This window comes from Nuphar pumila, chromosome 15, assembly GCF_984573655.1.
Source record: "Nuphar pumila chromosome 15, dmNupPumi1.hap1.1, whole genome shotgun sequence".
In the NCBI taxonomy this organism is placed as follows: Eukaryota; Viridiplantae; Streptophyta; class Magnoliopsida; order Nymphaeales; family Nymphaeaceae; genus Nuphar; species Nuphar pumila.
In genome coordinates this window covers 18,060,889-18,081,056 of record NC_143263.1, presented here as the reverse complement: position 1 = coordinate 18,081,056, position 20,168 = coordinate 18,060,889, and the positions used below count along the sequence as shown (strand labels likewise).

The 20,168-nt window shown below is 39.0% G+C and overlaps 2 protein-coding genes across 2 annotated transcripts; both read right to left on the bottom strand.

Moving 5' to 3' along the window:
* Positions 1 to 8,812: 8,812 nt before the first annotated feature.
* LOC149814672 (trigger factor) lies at positions 8,813 to 9,938 on the bottom strand. Its single transcript, XM_089988998.1, has one exon. It carries the CDS (start codon positions 9,760 to 9,762, stop codon positions 8,983 to 8,985), a length of 780 nt encoding a protein of 259 aa, XP_089845124.1. The 5' UTR covers positions 9,763 to 9,938; the 3' UTR covers positions 8,813 to 8,982.
* Positions 9,939 to 12,243: 2,305 nt separating this feature from the next.
* LOC149814671 (MACPF domain-containing protein NSL1-like) lies at positions 12,244 to 19,648 on the bottom strand. Its single transcript, XM_089988509.1, has 7 exons — positions 18,769 to 19,648; positions 18,062 to 18,300; positions 17,070 to 17,271; positions 15,517 to 15,594; positions 15,252 to 15,435; positions 14,535 to 14,683; positions 12,244 to 13,166 (listed from the first exon to the last, which is right to left on the bottom strand). Exons 1-7 carry the CDS (start codon positions 19,024 to 19,026, stop codon positions 12,447 to 12,449), a joined length of 1,830 nt encoding a protein of 609 aa, XP_089844635.1. The 5' UTR covers positions 19,027 to 19,648; the 3' UTR covers positions 12,244 to 12,446.
* Between the last annotated feature and the right edge of the window lie 520 nt (positions 19,649 to 20,168).

Genomic DNA, 20,168 nt, shown 5'->3' with positions numbered 1-20,168 from the left:
CAGAAGGTTGACGGAGATCGACTTTCGACGAACGGTGGGGGCCGACAGAGAGGTCGACGGGAAGGAAGACGGCGGCAGGAGGGAGAGGGCGGCGGGCGGGAACGGGAGCAGCGAAAGAAGAAAGGAAAAAGAGGGTTGGGATTAGGGGTTATGCGACGGCTTAACAACGGATTACTTCCGTCGCTAAGCCATCGTAATTCAAAAAACGAAAAAGGCGACAGAAAATATTCCGTCGCCCAGGCCGTCGCTAAATAGCGACAGAATATAATCCGTCGCAATTCCGTCGCTAAATGCCGTATTTATTACGACAAAATATTCTCTCACAAAATCCATCGCTACTTAGCGACGGATTTTGCGAGGGAAAATAATCTCTCGCTATTTTCGTAAAATTCTCTAATTGACGGAATAATGTCGTTGCTAAATTCTGTCGCTAATCAACTGTTTTTTTGTAGTGGCGGTCGTGCAGATTACTAGCACTCGAAGACCCCTCGGCATGCTTAGAAGTAAAACATGTCCCATGTGAATTTATCACAAGAAACATTATGATCCCATTGGTTGACAGTTTTGAGAAAATATAAATTTATTTTTTTTAAAAGAGTGAATTATAAAATATCTTTTTAATACTAACCCCTCATTTAGATGTATTTATAAATGGCTACACGTTACTTATATTTATTTTAAATAGCAACATTTCATGTTCGACAGCTCTGTTTTTACTTTATTTAAACAAATCATAGTAAATACGAATAGAAAGCACCCCACATTTAAAAAGCAAGAAGAAACCTGTTCTTCTTTTCTATTTTTATTTATCTTCTCCCATTTCACTGCTCCCCCCTCCCCCCCTGGAATCTTCAAAATTTCTGATGGGCTTGCATATGAACTTAACATTTGCAAGGACCCGCACTACTTCTTGTCAAACAAGGACTTCAAATCGTTACAGTTTAAGTATCACTGTAATTTTCTCTGTAAAAAAACAAATAGAAAAGATACCATTGAACAATTTAGCCACTTCAATTTTTAAGCTTTCTATGGTAATAATCCTCCCATATTTCACCCAATATATTATACAGACAAGGACACCGATATGGAGAAGAGACAGATAGAGTAATTTTACGAGCACAAGAAACACATGACTACTCAAATTCCTCAAGCATAAGCATAAATGACAAAGTTTCAAACTCAAGATCATTATAGTAAATAAAGACACAAAGTATGAGTGTGTCTTGTTAGTCACTTGGATAATTAGTTGTTTGGCTCAAAACCATGTGTTCCTGTGCCAGTTCACCCATATAATAAAGCATTTCCCATCTGCATGAGGCTAGCTATATAAGTTTTATTGCTCCGCCAATTCCTATCTGAAATCAGACTGTCAAACCAATCTTCCATGTCTTCATTGACAGCACTAGGGGTGTCAACGGGTCAGACCTGGTTCAGACCCTCCTGAATCTGACTTTGATGTGCTGGTACCAGGTTTGAATCCAGATCTAGCCACTCAACAGAAGAAAAACCAGATCAGGTTTCTAAAGATTTCATGAACCAAACCCGATCCATACATAATAAAATAATAATTTTTTTGGCTTTTTTACATTGATAAAATACAGATCCTAATTGGAATTTGGGTAAAAAAGGGTGTGATATGAAATTTCACAAACCATACATGGCTCCATATACTAATTGGACTCTGGATCTGACCCAGGTTCTAATCAGACTTCATTCTTTATCACCAAACCCCGACCCTATAGGGTTCGGTATGGGTGAGGTCCTGGTCAAACACACCCATTAACAGCCCTATTTGACACCCTCTTTATACTTTAGAAAATTTTACACATACCCGCCTAACTTTTCACTTATTTATAAATGGCCGCCTAATATTTGAAATTTTACAAATACCTCCTTAGTTAACAAAATAATTCTCGAACCGCTCCCTCAATTCAAGTGAGTTTACTATGATCAAACCATGGTTAGATATAGTTAATTTACTTAATTAACCTTGCATTCTGTCTCACAATAAAAGTAATTTTTCAAAACTCCATGGTCAACATCAACGGTCTCTTTTCCCACCGGCCTGAATGTTCAACACCTAGTGGTCACCGGAATTTGTCTGGCCATCGTTCACCTGAGCTGTTCGCTGGAGCATCCATAGCTCATTCTTCTGAGGTGCATTTGCTCTCTCTCTCTCTCTCTCTCACACACACACACACACACACAGTTTAGAGGAAACACAAAAGTGAACCTTGTTACCTATGCCTGACCCCACAAAGCAACACAATCATTCAGGAGAAAGAACCATCGAAGAAGAATAGAATGAAATTTACGGTAACAGCAAAACCCCAAGCACCCTACCTCACCCAAAAACATTTCCTGTCTTCAAAATATTTAAATGGATCTGTAGGTTTGTGTTATTTCATCACCTTGCAAAGAGAAACCAAAAACCCCTAAATTATTTGAGGGTTTTCTATTGATTTGGAACTTGCAAAAAAGAAGGCTTTGGCTGAGAGAGAGAGAGAGAGAGAGAGAGAGAGAGAGAGAGAGAGAGAGATCCGCAGTGCTCTTCCAGCACAAGTGAAGAGGCCAAGTTCGGGTGGAGTGAGAATCAAACCCTCAGTTTTGAATCAAGCAAAAGATGGAAAGAAGGGCCATGTGGTAATTTTATCAATAACCATAGTATAACCACCCAGATAGATGAGATGCCTGTTGGAGAATTATTTTCTTAACTCAGCCGTTCATTTGTAAAATTCCAAAGGTTAGGGGTGATGTTTGTAATTAGGTCAAAAGTTATGAGTGTTTTAGTAAATTTTTCTATTCTTCATTAATCTGCTGCTTTTCTCAATTCCTTGAACATGCAGGATATCACCATTTTTTGTCTATGTTGGTTTATGTCCCTGCTATGTTCAAACCATCTCAAAACAATATTATTCACCTTTTTATCCTTTATTGCTGTTGCTCCCAAGCTATGCTCTCTCAAATCTTAGATTTGCTTATAAACCCCTCTGTGCCATTTGATCTTGAAACCATAACATGCAGCAAAATGCTGATGTGGATCTTATTACCTGATGAATGTCAGCATCCCTTGCATTGAGTCTATGCCACAAGGATGTATGGTTATGAGCCATTTCCCCAAGTGATCTGACATTCGACATGCCATGACACAGTCAATGCACCTTTTGGCCTTCTTTTTTATCTGTTATCTTTCATCATGTTTTTAAAGGGTGCATTTGCATTCCAAGATTCCATTTTCTCACCCTAAGTGACCTGATATTCTTCAGAATGTGTATATATATATGGTGCTCTGGTGACCTGATACTCTTCAGAATGTGCATTCCAAGATTCCATTTTCTCACCCTAAGTGACCAAGATTCCATTTTCTCACCCTTATTGGTAATGATAAGGTGCTCTGGGAGTACCTACTCCCACATAATAGAAGCTTTAGATTTTCAAATATCTTAAACTTTTTTTGTTCATCAGACCCTATAGATATGATCTATAAGCATTATTTACTAGAAAACAATTTTTGCATCATGTGATTATAGCATACATGTATGTTTTTTAAGACCTTTAAAAATAAAACGACTCACAATATATCAAAATTTCATGGCTTAAAAAATCATGATTACTATCAAATAAAGGTTTAATTGAGAATATACAACCTACAACCATGATGTATAGTACGTGGGAGTAGGTACTCCCGGAGCACCATAGCATTACTCTATATTATATATTCAAACTCTCTCCCAAGTTTGAATATTGATTGAGAACTAGTTGTTTCCTCTTTTTAGTGTCAAACTAGAAAAACCCTAGGTGTGATAACTTGAGAAACAGCTCAATGTGATCCCACAATGAAACATCAAATATTGCAAGAAGCATGCCTCTTAATGCTGAGGAATCCCGTCAGTCTTTTTCCCACTCCTTGCTTGCACGTGGGAACCCATGTGACACATTATGTAAAAGTTGCATATTAGAAAATGACAAAAACTGATATACAACAACACAAGCATCTTAAGGCAAAAGACTTGATATTCAAATAACTCAATTGAGCATGTTAGGTATCACCGGATCATGACAATTTCATCTAGACACAGATGCAAGATATTAGGAAATTTATTATAGCACAACTCATTTCCCAAAAATGAGTTGGTGTTGGTAAATCCACGAACCAATCTGTGTACACACTTGTACAAATCACCCCTAAGCAATGTGATATAGGTACAGGTAAGGATGCGGGTACAGGGTACAAGGGAATTTATAAAATGATGAGTGTGGAGTACGGAAATATATATAGACACATTGCCTACTAAAAAAATATACACAGAGAAAATGCACAACTATACTACATTTTACAAAATGCTTTATACATGAAGTTGTAGACTGAATACGAACTAAAGGTCTAAAACATGTTAAAGATATATAACTAACAATTAATAATAAAAATGTACAACTAATATTGGATTCTTTAGACTTCAGTGTTGACTAGACATTCATTGGACCATTAAATAGACAAATGGGTTGAGTCAAGTCCGAAACTCACTTGAACCATACCCGAAGTACCCAAGGTCTGGTAAAAGTACCCATATTGCATAGCCTTTAAGGGATGACCATTATCAAAATATGAAGATTACTATGTCACAGGGACTCGGCCTGGGTGCCGCACCCGCTTCGATGCGACGCGGGTGCGCGTGCGGCACTCGGTGTGGTCAACCTGACCCTGGGTGCATTGACCGCACTCAGGGTCATTTATGTCCAACTTTTGGACTATATATATATATATATATATATATATATATATATATATATATATATATATATATTTTTTTTTTTTGCTGCGCCCCCGCACCCCTCACCCAAGTTTTTTTAAAGTGCCACACCCCCTCACTCGCACCCATGTGACATAGGAAGATTATCATGTTCTTCACTTGGAACTAACATAGGATAATTTTTGTATTAACCTAGCTTTTATGGAAAATTATATTTTTATCTACTACTGAACATAAGAAAGTCTGTATTAGGTTTGCCTCAAAGTTTATCCACCATAATTTTCTTTTTCCCCCGTTTCTGATTACCTTAAAATTAGAAGATTTTGTAATGCCTCTCTCATATTCATTGCATTCCTAAAAAGCACCATAAGATATTATACCCAAAGGAAAAGAATGATGTTATGACCGAAAAGGTGTTGCATGTCATCTTTGAAATTATTACAAAGCAGATCAAATGTGCACCAAATTAACCCCACTTCAATTTTAAAAGATGTGGATATAATATATACATAGACATGCGTACCTTAAAGTCTTAAACATTATTGTGTATGTTAGGATTTGGGTAAATCCAATCACTAAACGCTAGATCTGGTCACTAGGACATGCTTTGCAAGATCAGCCATTTGGATTTTGGACGCTTCATATATGTAATGTTTTATATTAGTATATTAGTGCAATTTGGATCAATGATTTTATTGACATCAGAATTTTGATTTTAAGATTAATTAACTCTATTTTTTATAATATATAAAAGTAGAGGGGCAGGCTCAAACAGTAACCTCTATTAACCTAACTAAATTCATAAAAGTATAAAGCATGTCATGTTGAACGTCCTAAAGGATCTCCATTTTGACACCTTGATATCATAATAGGCCACACCCGCTCCTAGAAGTTAGATGTGAGAATGTATGCATGCTTGGCAATAGGTCAGTCGGACCCGTTTCTGGGTGGGGCCAAGGCATGCCCGTGGCAATACCATAACATAGCTTATCAATAACGTGCAGCTGAAAACACAAACTTAGAGCGTTTTTTTCCACAATCCATTAATAAAGCCAATTCCTAAATAGGTCTTCTTTCTTGTTACATGCTCCACAAATGGGTCAAAGCATTCGGTTTTCCACAGGTTAAGTACGCGGCAATCCTTCCTTTTTCAGTATTGGCATTTCATTGAAAGCCCTGTAAAAAGTTTCTCTAATTCTTTGAAGTTGGCCAAGTTCCCACCTGGTCTGAGATAACTGGAATTTCTCATATGTACAAAACAAATACCAACAAAAACTCTTATCCAACAATTCTGAGATGTTAGAGATAATCATTTATGATCCACATTAATCATCAACACAAAAACGTAATCAGCCTCCATACATGTGTTCTATCCCCTCCCCACCGTACATCTCTCCGGTTCAGCACATCTTTCTTTTTCTGATTTTTCAGTTTGTGGCCTTCGTGTTTTGTTTTTGTTAGGCATGGCACCCCATCCTAGGTGTAGAGTGGTGATCTCCTCTCCTAAATGCCCTAACCAAATTCCATCATGAACCCTAAGCTGCTTCCACCTTCCACCAATTATGACACTAAGGGTACGTTCGGGTGCCTCAACTCGCATGGGATTTGGAATCAGAATGATCTCAAATCATTCTGATTCCATTCCCCAGGGCAACCCGTGAGATTTGAGATTTGAAATCTCATGGATTGCAGTGATTTCGAATCAGAATGATTTGAAATCACAGGCTGCCTGAAATCTCATGTTCAGAAGAACATGAGATTTCAGACTCTTAAAATCGCTTTCTCAGGTTCCCCTGAGAAAGCGATTCTGTGGGAGCGTACCCTAAGTAATAACCTACCCCAGTCTCCTGTCCTAGTGAAGCTTTGTAGACTAGCATCACTAGTGGTTGGAAAGTGAGCTTCCCCTGCCTACTCCAGCAACCCAGTTATCTGATCAGAATCATTCTTTTCTTCCACTAGCAAGTGAAAGAGATTCCTTGGATAATTTTGTGTAATGACCAGCCTAGAACAAATGTCTCACATTTTACAGTCATTGGCTTTTCTATAGTTTGATATTTCCATGTGGAGTCCACATTATAAAGGCTCCATTGGCAGCCTTCCATAACCCTTGTGAAAAAAAAAGAAAAGAAAGAAGATGGCTCTTCAGTTCATGGGAAATGAATATTACTTTTATGATAGCTTCAACTAGGCTTCACCCTTGGGAGAGAATTTTTGATGGGCTATTGCAGCAAGGGACCACAAATGATGATTAAAATTATTCATCATTCAATAGCATAACATTAGAAGCATATACGCCATAACTGCACTTTGTTGTTCTAAAAGAAGGAAAGATGAATAGGAGGACAAGAAAGAATGGCAAGCAAAAAGACTATCCATTGATGAACAAAAAAGATTTACTGAATGCTTGAATCAAAGCAAGGATTGGTCAATATTTTTATCAAAGTGCTTTTTCCCATTCAAACTACTTATTTAGGGACAAGCACCAATGAGTTACTCGATCAACAACAAAAAGGAAAGGAGCAGGGAATGGGGGTTGAGTGTGTGAGACAGTGCTCAAATCAAATCATTTCTCGCTTGGACAAGAGACTAATAGCAAATCCAACATGCTTTGTCTGCCAGGGATCTCCAGATTTCTAAATTTCACTTATCAAGATTTGAGTATTCTCATGTAAACAAATGTAACGCAGTTAATCCAAATAAAATATAGAAAGCAAGACCAAGGTGAAGTACTCTTTCTTGAGAATTCTATTACCCTAAATCAATCACGCACGCCCTTAAAACTGAAATTTTCTGCAGTCCATGGACAAATTCCTTTGCACCCATCACCAATATTTTCTCCATGTCAATTAAATATCCCTCCCATCATCTCCTAAACCCCTGCCCATCTTTCTCAAGCTTCTAAGTCCCAACCCACAATATCATAGGGATTTGTCAATATAAACAAGTAATATATCTCTTCTTCAGCACCATTGCTTTCGTACACCAAGATGTCACAGGAGTTTCGCCATTCCTCATATTTTTCCCAGATTCCCACCTCCCATGTATCAGAAGCACAGCATTTTCCTTGAAACAAGTGAAAGTAATGGCTGTTGAATAGAGTTTGGTAAACCTAATAGCCTCTCAGATTGTCCTCTGCACTAATGATTGCTTGTTATGTTAGATCTGTCTAAATACCTTCTCAGAGTCTCTTTGCAGCACGAACAAGATTAGTGTCCCACAATAGGAAAAGAGTCTCTAGAATATGTCTCTTATGATTCAGCTTGAAATTGGTTTCTTCAGTGCCAGTTAAAAAATAGAAAACCACTTTCAGAAACCAGTGTTCCAGATCAAATAGATGCAAAACCATTTTACCTTTCACAAACAAGATGGTCTATTAGGAGAAGGCCCAAACAAACCTAAAAAGTAACAAATTATGGGATGATATTTATTCATAGTTTTGACAATAGTGGACACATAAATGTATAGAAATTAGAATAATTGGGAATACTAGAAATATTTAGCAGCTGCAGTTCTTTTTAAGTTCAACTCCATCCAAATTTGTTACCAGACCAGGTTAGGTTGTTAAGCCATAGCAGAACCAAACTCGATCTAAATCATTTATAAATTATAACACACAGAAGGAAGTTAAACATCACCCAAGTTTACAACCAAATATGAACCTTGATCCGAAAAGGAAAAGGAAATCTTAAAGCTTTGAGCTTCCTAAATGCGTGAGCGGATCACAATCTAAAGTGTAAACAGGACCCACACTGAAAATTTTCAGGAACCCATTAAATGAAAAGAGATTTTCACATAATAAGTAGCCCACCTGTATCTTGGGCTGGAGATGGAAAATTATCTTGCATCTCAAGGAAGTAGAGGATTTGCTTGCCTGAGTGATAAAGGAATGCCTTAACTACTAAAACCCCATTGGCTCATATACTTGATTGCAGAAAAGCAGAACGTGAAACAGAAAGCTTTTGCCATTCAGAAATATCAAAACGTCGCAGTTTCAATCTCCAAGTGACAATATCCAACATGTGGAACAATTTCATCAGCAAACAAAGACAACAGAACTCCGATTTTTAACAAAGATTCATAGTCCACACTGGTCTCCCACGAAGAACAAAGCCAACCGTCTCAATCAGATCCAATTCTCAAAATCAATTCAAACACAAAACTAGAACTCACAAAATATATAAAAGAAAGTATATTCCTGTATCAATTCGCCACAAGAACAACAAAATTGAGTTCATGTATACAATTCAGAATCGGCAAGAGCATCCCTAAATGGATTCGTTTCCACTTCAGGCCCAAAATCCAGACCACTCAGTAGGTTCCTCAGAACAGACCTGAACAGAACCACAGAGTCCTGTGATTCCGGCCAAGAGACTACCAATGTACCCTTAATCTTCCGAACCTGAGAGGCAGCCAAAATCGAAGCGGCAACCCCGTCAACCAAACTACCGGATGGAAAGTAATCCAAATCTCTCACCAAAGGACCCTCCGCATCGAGCCTTTGCTCCAAGGTTTCGAGCTTAAATGCGAAGCTTTCGTCGTTAGAGATCTTACCTCTGAAGTTCCTACTCTGGACCGACGACAGAATCAGCACCTTCCGCGGCAGGATCCTCTCGAAGACGAGCTTCGCGACTGCTGAAGACCGCTCCGGAGGGACGGGGTACTGAATCAGTGCGAGAAGCACGCCGGGGACGGCGTCGAGGGCGTAGATGTGCGCAGAGTTGTTACCGAGGGAGGAGGGATCGAGACAGTTGCCGGCGGTGGGGAATTCGGGGAGAATCAGGGTTCCGACCAGGGTTTTGCCGCGGAGGCGGTGGAGGAGGAAGATGGACGGCCGAGAGACGGCGACGATCAGCAGGGACGGATCCAACGGCGAGGAGGAATCGGGGTTAGGGTTTGAGGGGAGGAGGAGGAGGAAGGGGGAAGGGAGGGAGGGCGGAGGGGAGGAGAAGTTGTTGAGGTCTTCGAAGAAGAGACGCGAGGGAGGAGGGAAGTCCGTTATCACGTCCTCCATACTCTCTCTCTCTCTCTCGGATCGTCTTGCCCGATTGACAGGACCAGGTTTTGGTGGTAAAAAATGTAGCTAGTTATTTTCAATTTGGTCGAGAAAAAAAAAATCGGCGAGGAAAAATCTCTCCTTATGAAAACCTAGGTTTCTTTTCTTTAACGATAAGAAACCCTCACCACCAAACCCATAAGTGATGAGGGATCACTTATGATGCTGTAGTACTTTCATAAACTCCATAAACGCCCATCACAGTTACAGATTTCAAACAAGCCCTTAATGAGCTCGCCTCTTTATTGGGGTCCACTACCACCCTGCCTTTATTGGCTCACCTATGAAAGCCATGGACCTGCCTGTGTGCTAGCGGAGCTCGATCCAGTGTCTTCATCTCAATGTCCTCGTCCCACTCCACTGGCTACACAGGCAGTAACTCTATGTAGATAGCCAAAAATATATGAAAAATTAACAATCAAAACCTGTTTTCAAATAGCAAGAGAAACAACAACACAACCTCCTGTTCCAAGGCTGTTTTCATATATATACTCTCTTGCTATTTGAAAACAGTGAAATTGTTGAAACAATGAATTGAAAATGGTGTTGGCCCAACACTAAGTTTCAATACATTTCACGAGAGAATGTTTATGGGAACTCCATCTCTGAACATCACACTTTGGCAAAATAATATTTTTTGGCAACACATTTAGACCTTGTTTCCATCCCATTGCAAGGCTCATCCACATAGCCTAAATGTCGGTTAGATGCTTCAGGTTTGACTCCCACTGTCGGCATCCACGATGAATCAGGTCAGGAAATGTTTTACAGTCGGGGATTCTGGACTACAAATCAGGTGCAATCACATTGCACACTGAAAGTGTGCCTTTAACCCTGACATCCCTCCATCTCATTGTTGGGCCCTATACAGTTGGCAATTTGGCAGGCTGTACCCTGAAAAGATCATGTGCAAATATTTGTTCATTAATCACCTGATGACCCTCAGGTGCTTAATGCACAAATTCTGTGCCATGTGATCCGGACTCAGCTGTACCCTGAGAAGGAGTACAATCAGGTTCAGAAGCACACTTTCAGCATGCAATTTTATTGTACCTGATCCGCCTGGGAATTCCATTCTAAAGTGCGAAATGCTTATTCACGGTAAGGTAGTGTTTGGGTGCCAAACACTGGGATGGACACACCGTTTCATATGTTGTCTCAAAACCTTGATTTGGGATCCTTGGGATATGGTAATCTTATGAGTTGTTTGGAATTCTTTTTTGTTGAGAGGTGGCAGTTCTCCCAAATTTCCAACTAGGCCGGGAATTCAGAAAAATGGAGGGTTGCCAAATCCCAAGGATCTCGAGATGGGGATTGACAACTCCTTACCCAAGTATGGTATCTAGGGGTGTCAATGGGTCTGGTTTACCCGGACCAAGCCCTATAGGATATGGTGACAAATAAGAAGACTCGATTAAGACCCGGGTTCAGACCCGAAGGTCCTATTAATACATGGACCCGGGTATAGTTTGTGAAATTTTATACTAGACTCGGACCCAACCCGAGTTCCAATTATGACTGATAATTTTCAATGTAAAAATGATAAAAAAATATTATTTTATTGGGTATGGTCCCAGTCTGGTTCATGTAGTTATCATCGGATCCGGGTATGGTTTCTCTTATAGTAGACTCGATTAGACCCGAGTCTGGATCCGATACCAAAGCCAAAAATCAGATCCAAGTCTGATTCTGCCTGAGTCTGAACCAAACCCAACCCGTTCACACACCTAATGGTATCCATGTTAGCGCCTTGGGGAGTGCATAAAAGTAATTAACGCTTATATTTTGCTGATAAAAACACGGAAAAACATAAGAAATTTGAATTTCCAAAGAGTTATGTCATAGGGACACGCCTTTTTGTGGTGTGTCACCAATGACACGATCAGACACGTGGACACGTACAACTAATATTTTTATTGATTTTAAGTATTATCTCAGTTAAAACACTATTTGCTTATATATATATATATATATATATATATATATATATATATATATATCCTATACACGATCAAATACGTGGATGTATAAGAACCTGGTCTTGAATTATCCAATTTTGAGGAATAAAAGTGATTTGTATAAGGTTTTAAAATCAATGGCTTATAATCTTCATAAATATTCAAGCAGTCAAAAAACACATTTTTTCATCGAAAATACATGATCCAATGATTAATTCCTACCAAAAAAAGTGTTGGGAATGCCCATATTTCTAGTTACTATATATATATGTGTGCGTGATGACAAAACGATAAGGTGCAATAGCTGCTCATACCCTCTAATATAGATTCTTGAATCTTTTCTGATCCGCCAATTATATTAATACATAAGAATATACATTGCAACTATAGTGTTATCATACTTTTGCATCTATTATGGCCACTGGGGTTTTTTGAAAAGGAAGAAGCAGAGAAGGAAACGAAAAGCAAATACACATATAAACACAGAAAAATGAGTTATTTGCAAAACATAGTAGTTCAAAACTTTCTTGAACATTCAACAAAGCTCATATCAGCAGAGCCATCTGTACATTTCAGAAAAAGGAGTCCAAACACCTGAAGCAAGTGCATACTTTATTGGAAAAGGTCATCTGTACATGTATACGGCACAAACTTTATGTAAAGAGCTTCATATTCTGGACCAAATCATTCATTTGCTGGGCATGGCTCTTTTATTTCCTGTGGCTTTGTTCCGTTGTCATCAGAAATGGTCAGTAGGGAGTACTTCACCCGTAGTGATATCTTACCACCTTGCACACAGAACTTTGCTCCTGTCACTACCCAGTATCCTGGGGAGTCCTCTGGTCCTCTCACTACCTCTGTTGTGTCCACAAACTGCAACATATTTGGTGTCTTTGCAGGAAGTAGCCGACTGTCAGTAGAAGACTCTGAATTCAAGTCCACCCTCTCTACAGTTGCCACCGGCACCTGACTGATTCCAAGTCTCATGCTTAACAATGTGGAAAGTATACCTGATTTATGAATTGGACATAGTGCTCCATCCCATTCTGATCTCCAAATCCTAGCATTTTCCACTATTGAAAATCCAAGCCTAAGGAAGAGGACCTTCTTCTTGCTAACTTCTTCCACCTGCAAGCTTGCCTGTGTGACTATAGATGCTGAATGACTGGTTGAAGTCCCATTGCACTCTACAGGTGAAGTACACACACGAGAGTAGAATCTCGATCTTACAGGTTTGATGTACTTTCGGTCCTCACACATGTCAGTTTCATAGGCAAGGCCATTGGAAATTTTTAAGTTTGGAGGAAGTGAGGAAAGATGCTGGAGATGGATGGCAAGCTTATTTTGCTCCTTTCCTTCTAGGTGGAGGCAGAGTCCAGTCACAGGTTTCTTTCCGGAGTCAACCTACAAGTGATGGTTTCACTTTGATCAGGGAAATGTAAAACAAGAGTATAAATAACGGTTGATTGTTTTATTTTGATATTGTTAATGGGTTTAAATTTTGCCCTTATAATTTCATGCCAACCACATATCAGTGCTTCACTGAAGAACAGACCAAAAGTTCTGTTCTGTGAAGCTGACATCCATGGTGCAAGAATATCCTGACAAAATGGTTGTCCTGTGAAGCTGACATCCCATTCTCCCCGAGCCAATAATAATATTAATAACACTTGTAAGAAATGTGCATTTCTAGAAAAGATGGAAAGGACTCAAGTTAATTCAGTAAAAAGATAAATGCCATGAGAATACATCTGTTGGGCAAACGTTAATATAACAGGAACGAGTAGGGGCATGAGCAAACAGAAAAATCGTCCATCAACTTTGAACTACATCTATTCGTCCTCTATATCTAAGTTCCGCAACCCATCTAGCACTTGCTTCTCATCCTAACAATTCACTCATGGAATGTCAAAACAAAACAATATCCCAAACCCCATGACCAAAGCAGTCAGCCACCAACACATTTTTGTTTCTGAAGTGAAACTAAAAAGAGAAGTCTCAGTTCATGGTGCTGAATCTAGCGACAGACCAGACCAGAATACAGCATTAAATACCATTTCCCAATTTGATGTCAATCATTGATTTAAATTCATCTTGATGCCTCCACCCGACCCGACCTTTCCAAATACCCGATCCAGAACTCCATTAAGAATTAGCAGTCCAGCTAGAAGGAAGAGCAGACAACCTATATTTGGATTTGATTGACATTGGCCACCATGTATAATCTTGATTTATATGGATCTAATCTTCAAAAGTGAATCTATCTTTCAGATAAAGTTTGTTGTCTTTTAGTTAGTATTCTCATGTGTTGAAGTTGACTCCAATAAAAAGTTTTTGGCCATTTTTAACATGCTCATCTTCATAAACTATAAGCCATTAATTGTTCACCATCTTGAAAAATGAATCTTACATATTGATAATGATTATACCTACCAAGAGAGTAAAATAGCTATGTCAAACTCATCTGCAAAGCTGGAACATCTGGCAGCTAGATCTATGCAAACAAGTGTACCACCATCTGGTGTATGTTGTCATGATTCAGAACAATAGAATCACATACACACATACATATATAAATATATGTGTGTGTATCCATGTATGTATGTATGTATGTATGCATAGGGATCATCTAGTATTTCCAACATTCTGATAGTATGTGAGAGAATGGTTGCCTTTAGTTTTCTTCAAAACTAAAATTTGACAGCACATTGGCTATGAATGAATAGCTCCTAGAAGATCTGATTGCATGTTCAGACAGCAAAAGGGACTTACTGTTGTAGTATTAACAAAGAGCTTTGGAGCCATAAATGTGAATTGAAGCTTGGAAGAGCAAAGCTGTTTACTGTCACCGAATGCAGGAGCCCATTGACTGGAAAGTTGGTATTCCAAAAAGTTACGGAGTTCCCCTATTGCTGGCTTATCTGAAATTACATAAATCAAAATTGATGTCAGAAGTTCTCAGCTTCTCTTGGCTCATGCTGACGCTAAATTAAGTTTTAAGCTGGTTTCTCTATATTGGGAACATTTAAAACAATAAAATGAGTTACTGTTCCATCAAAAAGAGTTGCTGTCCATGAAAAATAAAACGATGTTATTACATGGAGTAAAGAAAGCAGAGGTCTTCAAGAAATTGGAAATTAGATATAATCATTTCATAATACAGCAACTCCATTCCAATCTACAAATGAAAAAGGCCTGGCTTTCAATGTATGATAGGAGAAAAGAATTTTGACTAACAAAAAATGATGCCTTTGAATAAGATGCAGATAGTTAGATAAATTCTTAGTCTACGCATATCTCAAGTTTCATATCACTGTTCTGAACTTAATAGTCATGCATGGATTTGCATCACAAGAGGATCATGAATGTAATTTCTCATTCAAAATTCAATAGATTGTGAGATAGGAGAGGTTATCCATTTGGCGAATCGCATTTCTTCTGGAAAAAGAACTGCAACTATAAGAAACAAGTAAAACATTAATTACTTACATTGTAAGTAAAGATTTACTGCATAGCTTAGAAATCCACTTCCAGGGACCCCATCTAAAAGAGAAGTGATAGGTACAAAGGACATCGAAATTGCATCAGGTGCCTGTGGAACTGTAGCTAACCATCTACTATGTCCTTGACCAACATCTATACCTCCTCTTCTGATGCAAATGCTCACAATATGCTGCATAACATTGTTAGAACCAAAAGTACCATCAGCATCAAAAAGTTTTTCCACCATAAATGAAGCGCTGGAAGAAAGTACCTCGTTTATTGCATGAGATACTGTGCTAAGAGAATTTGCAAATGTTACATGGCGTCCTCGCGTTGCCAACTGAGATCCCTGGTATTGAAAATAGAAACACAAACGTGATCAGTTTGCACAGTTTAAAAGAATGTCAAAGAAACTATATAGTTATTGAAACAAATAACTGTAGAAGTCCATGGCATAAAAGATATGAACCACAAGAATGTTTAGACTGCAAAAACTGATCATTTCTCAAGCCAGAACAAGGAAAATTTCTGCATTTTATGCACTATGAGAGATACAAAAGGGGGAGAGTGATCTTCTAAATCACTCTTTTAGCACATTGCATTATGCAAGAAATATTTTCAGACCAAAGGATGGCTGATTGACTGCCGAACCTATGTTACCTGGACAAGTATGCAATCAACATCAAGCATGGATATGGAATGTGGAATACACTGTCTGGTTTTGAGCTATGAAGAGACTATGGATGTCAAACTACAACTGTCCTGTATGAAAATCTAAATGTGCAGACCAATTTCATTCGATGATTTTTTAATTGATGGGTCGTACAAAAATATAACATATTATTTGAAGTAGTCATTGAGATGCTGGAGTATGAACAACTAATCTCATTCTTCTAATTTCTTCTTTTTTTTATATATCACCTTCCCAGTAATTTGTCTAAAGAAATCTTCATCATTTCAAACTTTCTTTTACTAGGATCTATATCCCAGTAAGCATTAGAAATGCATGAATAAACTATGAAATTTATCCATGTCATCTAAAGTGCCTTCACATGTCCTTTGGTTTTTCCCTTCAAAAACTTGGATATATGGCCACTTGTACAGTGTCTCAATGCATTTAAAGTATAAGACATACCTAAACTAACAAATACAGGATCCTAAGGTACTACTACTACTCGTCAGCATGAGGTTTAGAAATTATCTGCAAAGCTCTCCACATCTTACAATGGATTACAGACATGGTAGGTGTAATTGAATTTAAAATTCATGATGTGTTGGGAGAGGAAGCACATCTTCATGCTTCCCAAGCTGTCAGCCTTAGTTTCTCCTAATTCTATATCAAGGTTGAATTTTTCCAAGTTTTTATAAATGCATGTTTTGAAGGAAATAGTTTTTATTTCTTTGATGCTTTCTGTAGCCAATGTTTTAACATTTTGCCTTTCTTTTCCTTTTACATCTTAAACCTGAGTTCTTTCTTCTTGGTCTTTAGAGAAACTGCCAATTTATGTTAAACAAGAACAGGAACTAGAGTCGGCATCCCCAGAACAAAGATCCAAGGAAGCAAGAAAGCACCCTCATCAGAATCAGACTAATTAACACAAAACCTGACAATATGAGCCCGTTTGAAACTGTCAAGATGAGGCTCAATTACAAGACTAACTAGAGCATGCCACCTTAAAAGTAAAACAAAGATCCAACAGAATATGGACTATTGGAGATAGTAGCTCTCTTCATCATCAGAAATTAATCAACGGTCAAGATTCCTTGCCAAGCATGATAAATCAGGAAAGATGAGGTTTGCAATAAATCTAAAGCCAAATGTACCTTTATCTTTGCTGCTGATTCCTCAGCGTTGACAACAAGGGCTGTATAAGCATCTGGGAATCTCTCGTCAGCCAACTTCTTTAACAGTGTCTGCATATGAGCAGGCTGAAGGGGTGATCCATGCTGTTGCTTGACATGAATCACGTCCTTACCTCCCATCCTTACACCCACTACCACATGAGTTCCATATTTCTCTATAAATCTGGTGAAGCAAGCAAAGAAAATAAGTTACTATTTACTACCTCGAAGCACAACATTGAAGTGGAGAACACCGAAGTATCCCCTATGAGTTTAAGCAACCAAAAAGAAGTTTCGGTAATCAAAGAAGTCTATCAGGAAAACTACATAAAGCAGAGAATACAGAAGTATTGAGCCACATGATGATGGTGTTCTCCTAAGGTGAGCATGAGGACTCTATCGGGCCGTAGCTCATTATATGAATCGGATATTTTCTTGGAAAAATAGTCACTGGTTCTTTACTTCTCCTTAGAAGAAGTCTTACGACAATGGCATTCCTGAAATGGTCCAATTTTACAAACTCGTCCCTTTCCTAGTAGTTGCAGACTTTTGTGGATCTTTGAAGTTGAAGCGATCAAGCTTTGCTATAAATGTTTATGTATGCTAATTGAAATCAAATACAAAGCAAACTGATTTTATTTAGCACAAGCATTCTTCATGAAAATGACTAAGCAGCACTTATAAAATGAGACTTTAAACTGATGAACATCATCTTGGTAATGTTGGAATTTCATGTAACACATAACATGCATGATCAATTGAAATTGAGAAAAAGCACGTTATCGCCGGATATTGAGTCACGATGATACACTTTTTAACAGTGTACCACTGCCTAAAAAGATCTAGTGCATGCCAATATGCAATCACCATGGATTACCTGAAGCATAACTAGTGCAACGAGGAGTATAATAATTGACAGAAACCAGCATTTAAAATTTTAATTCAACATGGGCAAAGAATGAAAAAGAGATTACCTAGCTAACGCAGCAAGATCCCATGTAGGTGGAACTTCTTGCTTGACCTCATCTCGTAATACAAAGCTTGATCTTTCCAACTCAACACTATAAAGTGTGATGAACCGCCCATCAAAGGCAAGGCCTTTTGTGGCAGAAACTTCTTTTAGGGAACAGCCATGGAAACCAAACATGGTGTTAAACAGACCAGAGGGGATTTTGCCTGACAAAGAGAGCAACCGATTGACGTGTTCCACCATCTGCAATTAAACAAAACAAAAACAGAATGGAAGTTCTCAAGTGTACTAGAATGATGTAACTCAAAGTTTTCTGAAAGTATTCATTTAAACACAGTTACTGCAAGCTTCATAATAGCTGGAAAGGAAAGATTCAGATAAAAGTTTCTTATCTAGATAAATACGGTATCTGGATCCAGTTCCGGTCCAATAATAAACTTAGTTGATTGAATCATATCTAGATAAATACGGATCCAATGAATCCAGCACATAGACCACGTTTGTAAGGTCAGAATTTGGAAAAAGCACCAAAAATCAGATAAAGTGTTTCTTAGCGGGTACGTTGGGTAGGTTTTCATTCTCCATATAGGGAAATGGTTTTGTCGGGTTAATATCGCCACGAAAACGATAATTTTAAAGTTTCGTGTTTTTCTCGGTGCGGTATCATAAAACCTATGGGCGGCATGGTGGAGGAGAAAGGTGAAAGGGAACCTGGTGGAAGGAGAGGACGTCGGTTTTGAATCTCTGCTGGTCGCCTTCTTGGAGTCGGACGGGTATGGGAACGTCCGGAACGAGGATCCCGCCGGGGAGGCGCACCGTCTGAGGCTGCCGCTCGTCGACCACGATCAGCCGATCTCCTCCTTCGCAGCACGGGAGTCGGATGTCCTGGGACAAGTCGTAGCCCCTCCCCAAACAATATATCGCCCTCTCCCCTGCCACCTGTGCCACCGTCTTCCCTTCACACCCCATTTCCTCTTCCCTGTTTGGAATCTTCACAAAAACCACCAACTTGTTCAATCAACTCGACAACTACTTCTTCTTTTTTTTTGTACAGAGAGGGTAAAAGGGTGTTTGTATGTGAAAGGGATTCTGAAGACTTTTTACGGGTCTATGAAGCTATGAAATTGTCAGGGTTTTGCTTCTATCGGACAAAGGAGGGATGGGTTCTGGACGAAGAAGGGAAAGATGGGGTTTTGAAAGGAATTGGGTTTGTGCGGGTAACGAGAGTTTGATAGAAATGATGGCATTCTTTTTGAGCGGTTTTGGTTATTTGAGAGTAAGAAGAGTTGGGCTTTCCACATGTAGCAGAAAGATGGGAGTTTCAGAGATGAAACTCAATGGGGAAATCATCATCGGGTTTGCGCCGTTTAGCTGGATTGGAATGATTTATACAGAGAGTTTCATGAGAGAGAGAGAGAAAGAGATGATGATGCTGATGAAAGTTGTTCAGGAAAACTTCAGTACTCTTCTACCTCCGATGCTGATGGTGATGATGGGTGAAAGGATAGGGTGGGCCTCATGATTCTGAAGGTATGAATGGTGGAGTGGAAGGTTGGTGGGATTTGAAGATGGGCTTTTGGGGCTCTGTTCTGAGAGAAAAAAGGTAGGGCTGATCAGTTTCTTTGGGGGAAAGCGGTGGAGCCATGAAGACGTGTTGGCAGTGGGGTACGTCGGGGTTGTGTGGTTGCAGGGAGATGGTTGTGAAGGAGTTACAGTGCAATTTTGAAGGGAACCCAACCCAGCCAAAGGGACTTGACAAGAGCAGATGGCCACCCCCAAAGCGTTGAGAATTTAAAGAGGTAGATGGGCCACTTGGAGGGTGTACTTGGGCTGTAGTCGAGTGACATGCATGCATGCATGACTCTCCATTGAGGTGTACTCTGCGGATCGATGTTGCTAAGATCTAGATTCGATCCATCTTTTGTCGAAACGATACACATGTTGATCCGGTATCATCAATAATCGGCTTGAATCGAGCCCATTCTAGCCTGAATCAATTTGCTTTAGATTTTTTTTTAATGTATTTGTAGAATATAAAAGTGAAAATTTCAGTCAAAAAACAACTCAATTCCATTCAATTCGGACAAATACAAAACAAATATATATCCTAT

Coding starts and splice junctions, on each gene's coding strand:
- LOC149814672 (XM_089988998.1), bottom strand. CDS start 9,762: ATGGAGGACGTGATAACGGACTTCCCTCCTCCCTCGCGTCTCTTCTTC.
- LOC149814671 (XM_089988509.1), bottom strand. CDS start 19,026: ATGGGGTGTGAAGGGAAGACGGTGGCACAGGTGGCAGGGGAGAGGGCG. Junction 17,272..18,061: donor GATCTTGCTGCGTTAGCTAG/GTAATCTCTTTT, acceptor TTGCTTCACCAG/ATTTATAGAGAAATATGGAA. Junction 14,684..15,251: donor AGTAAATCTTTACTTACAAT/GTAAGTAATTAA, acceptor ATGTAATTTCAG/ATAAGCCAGCAATAGGGGAA.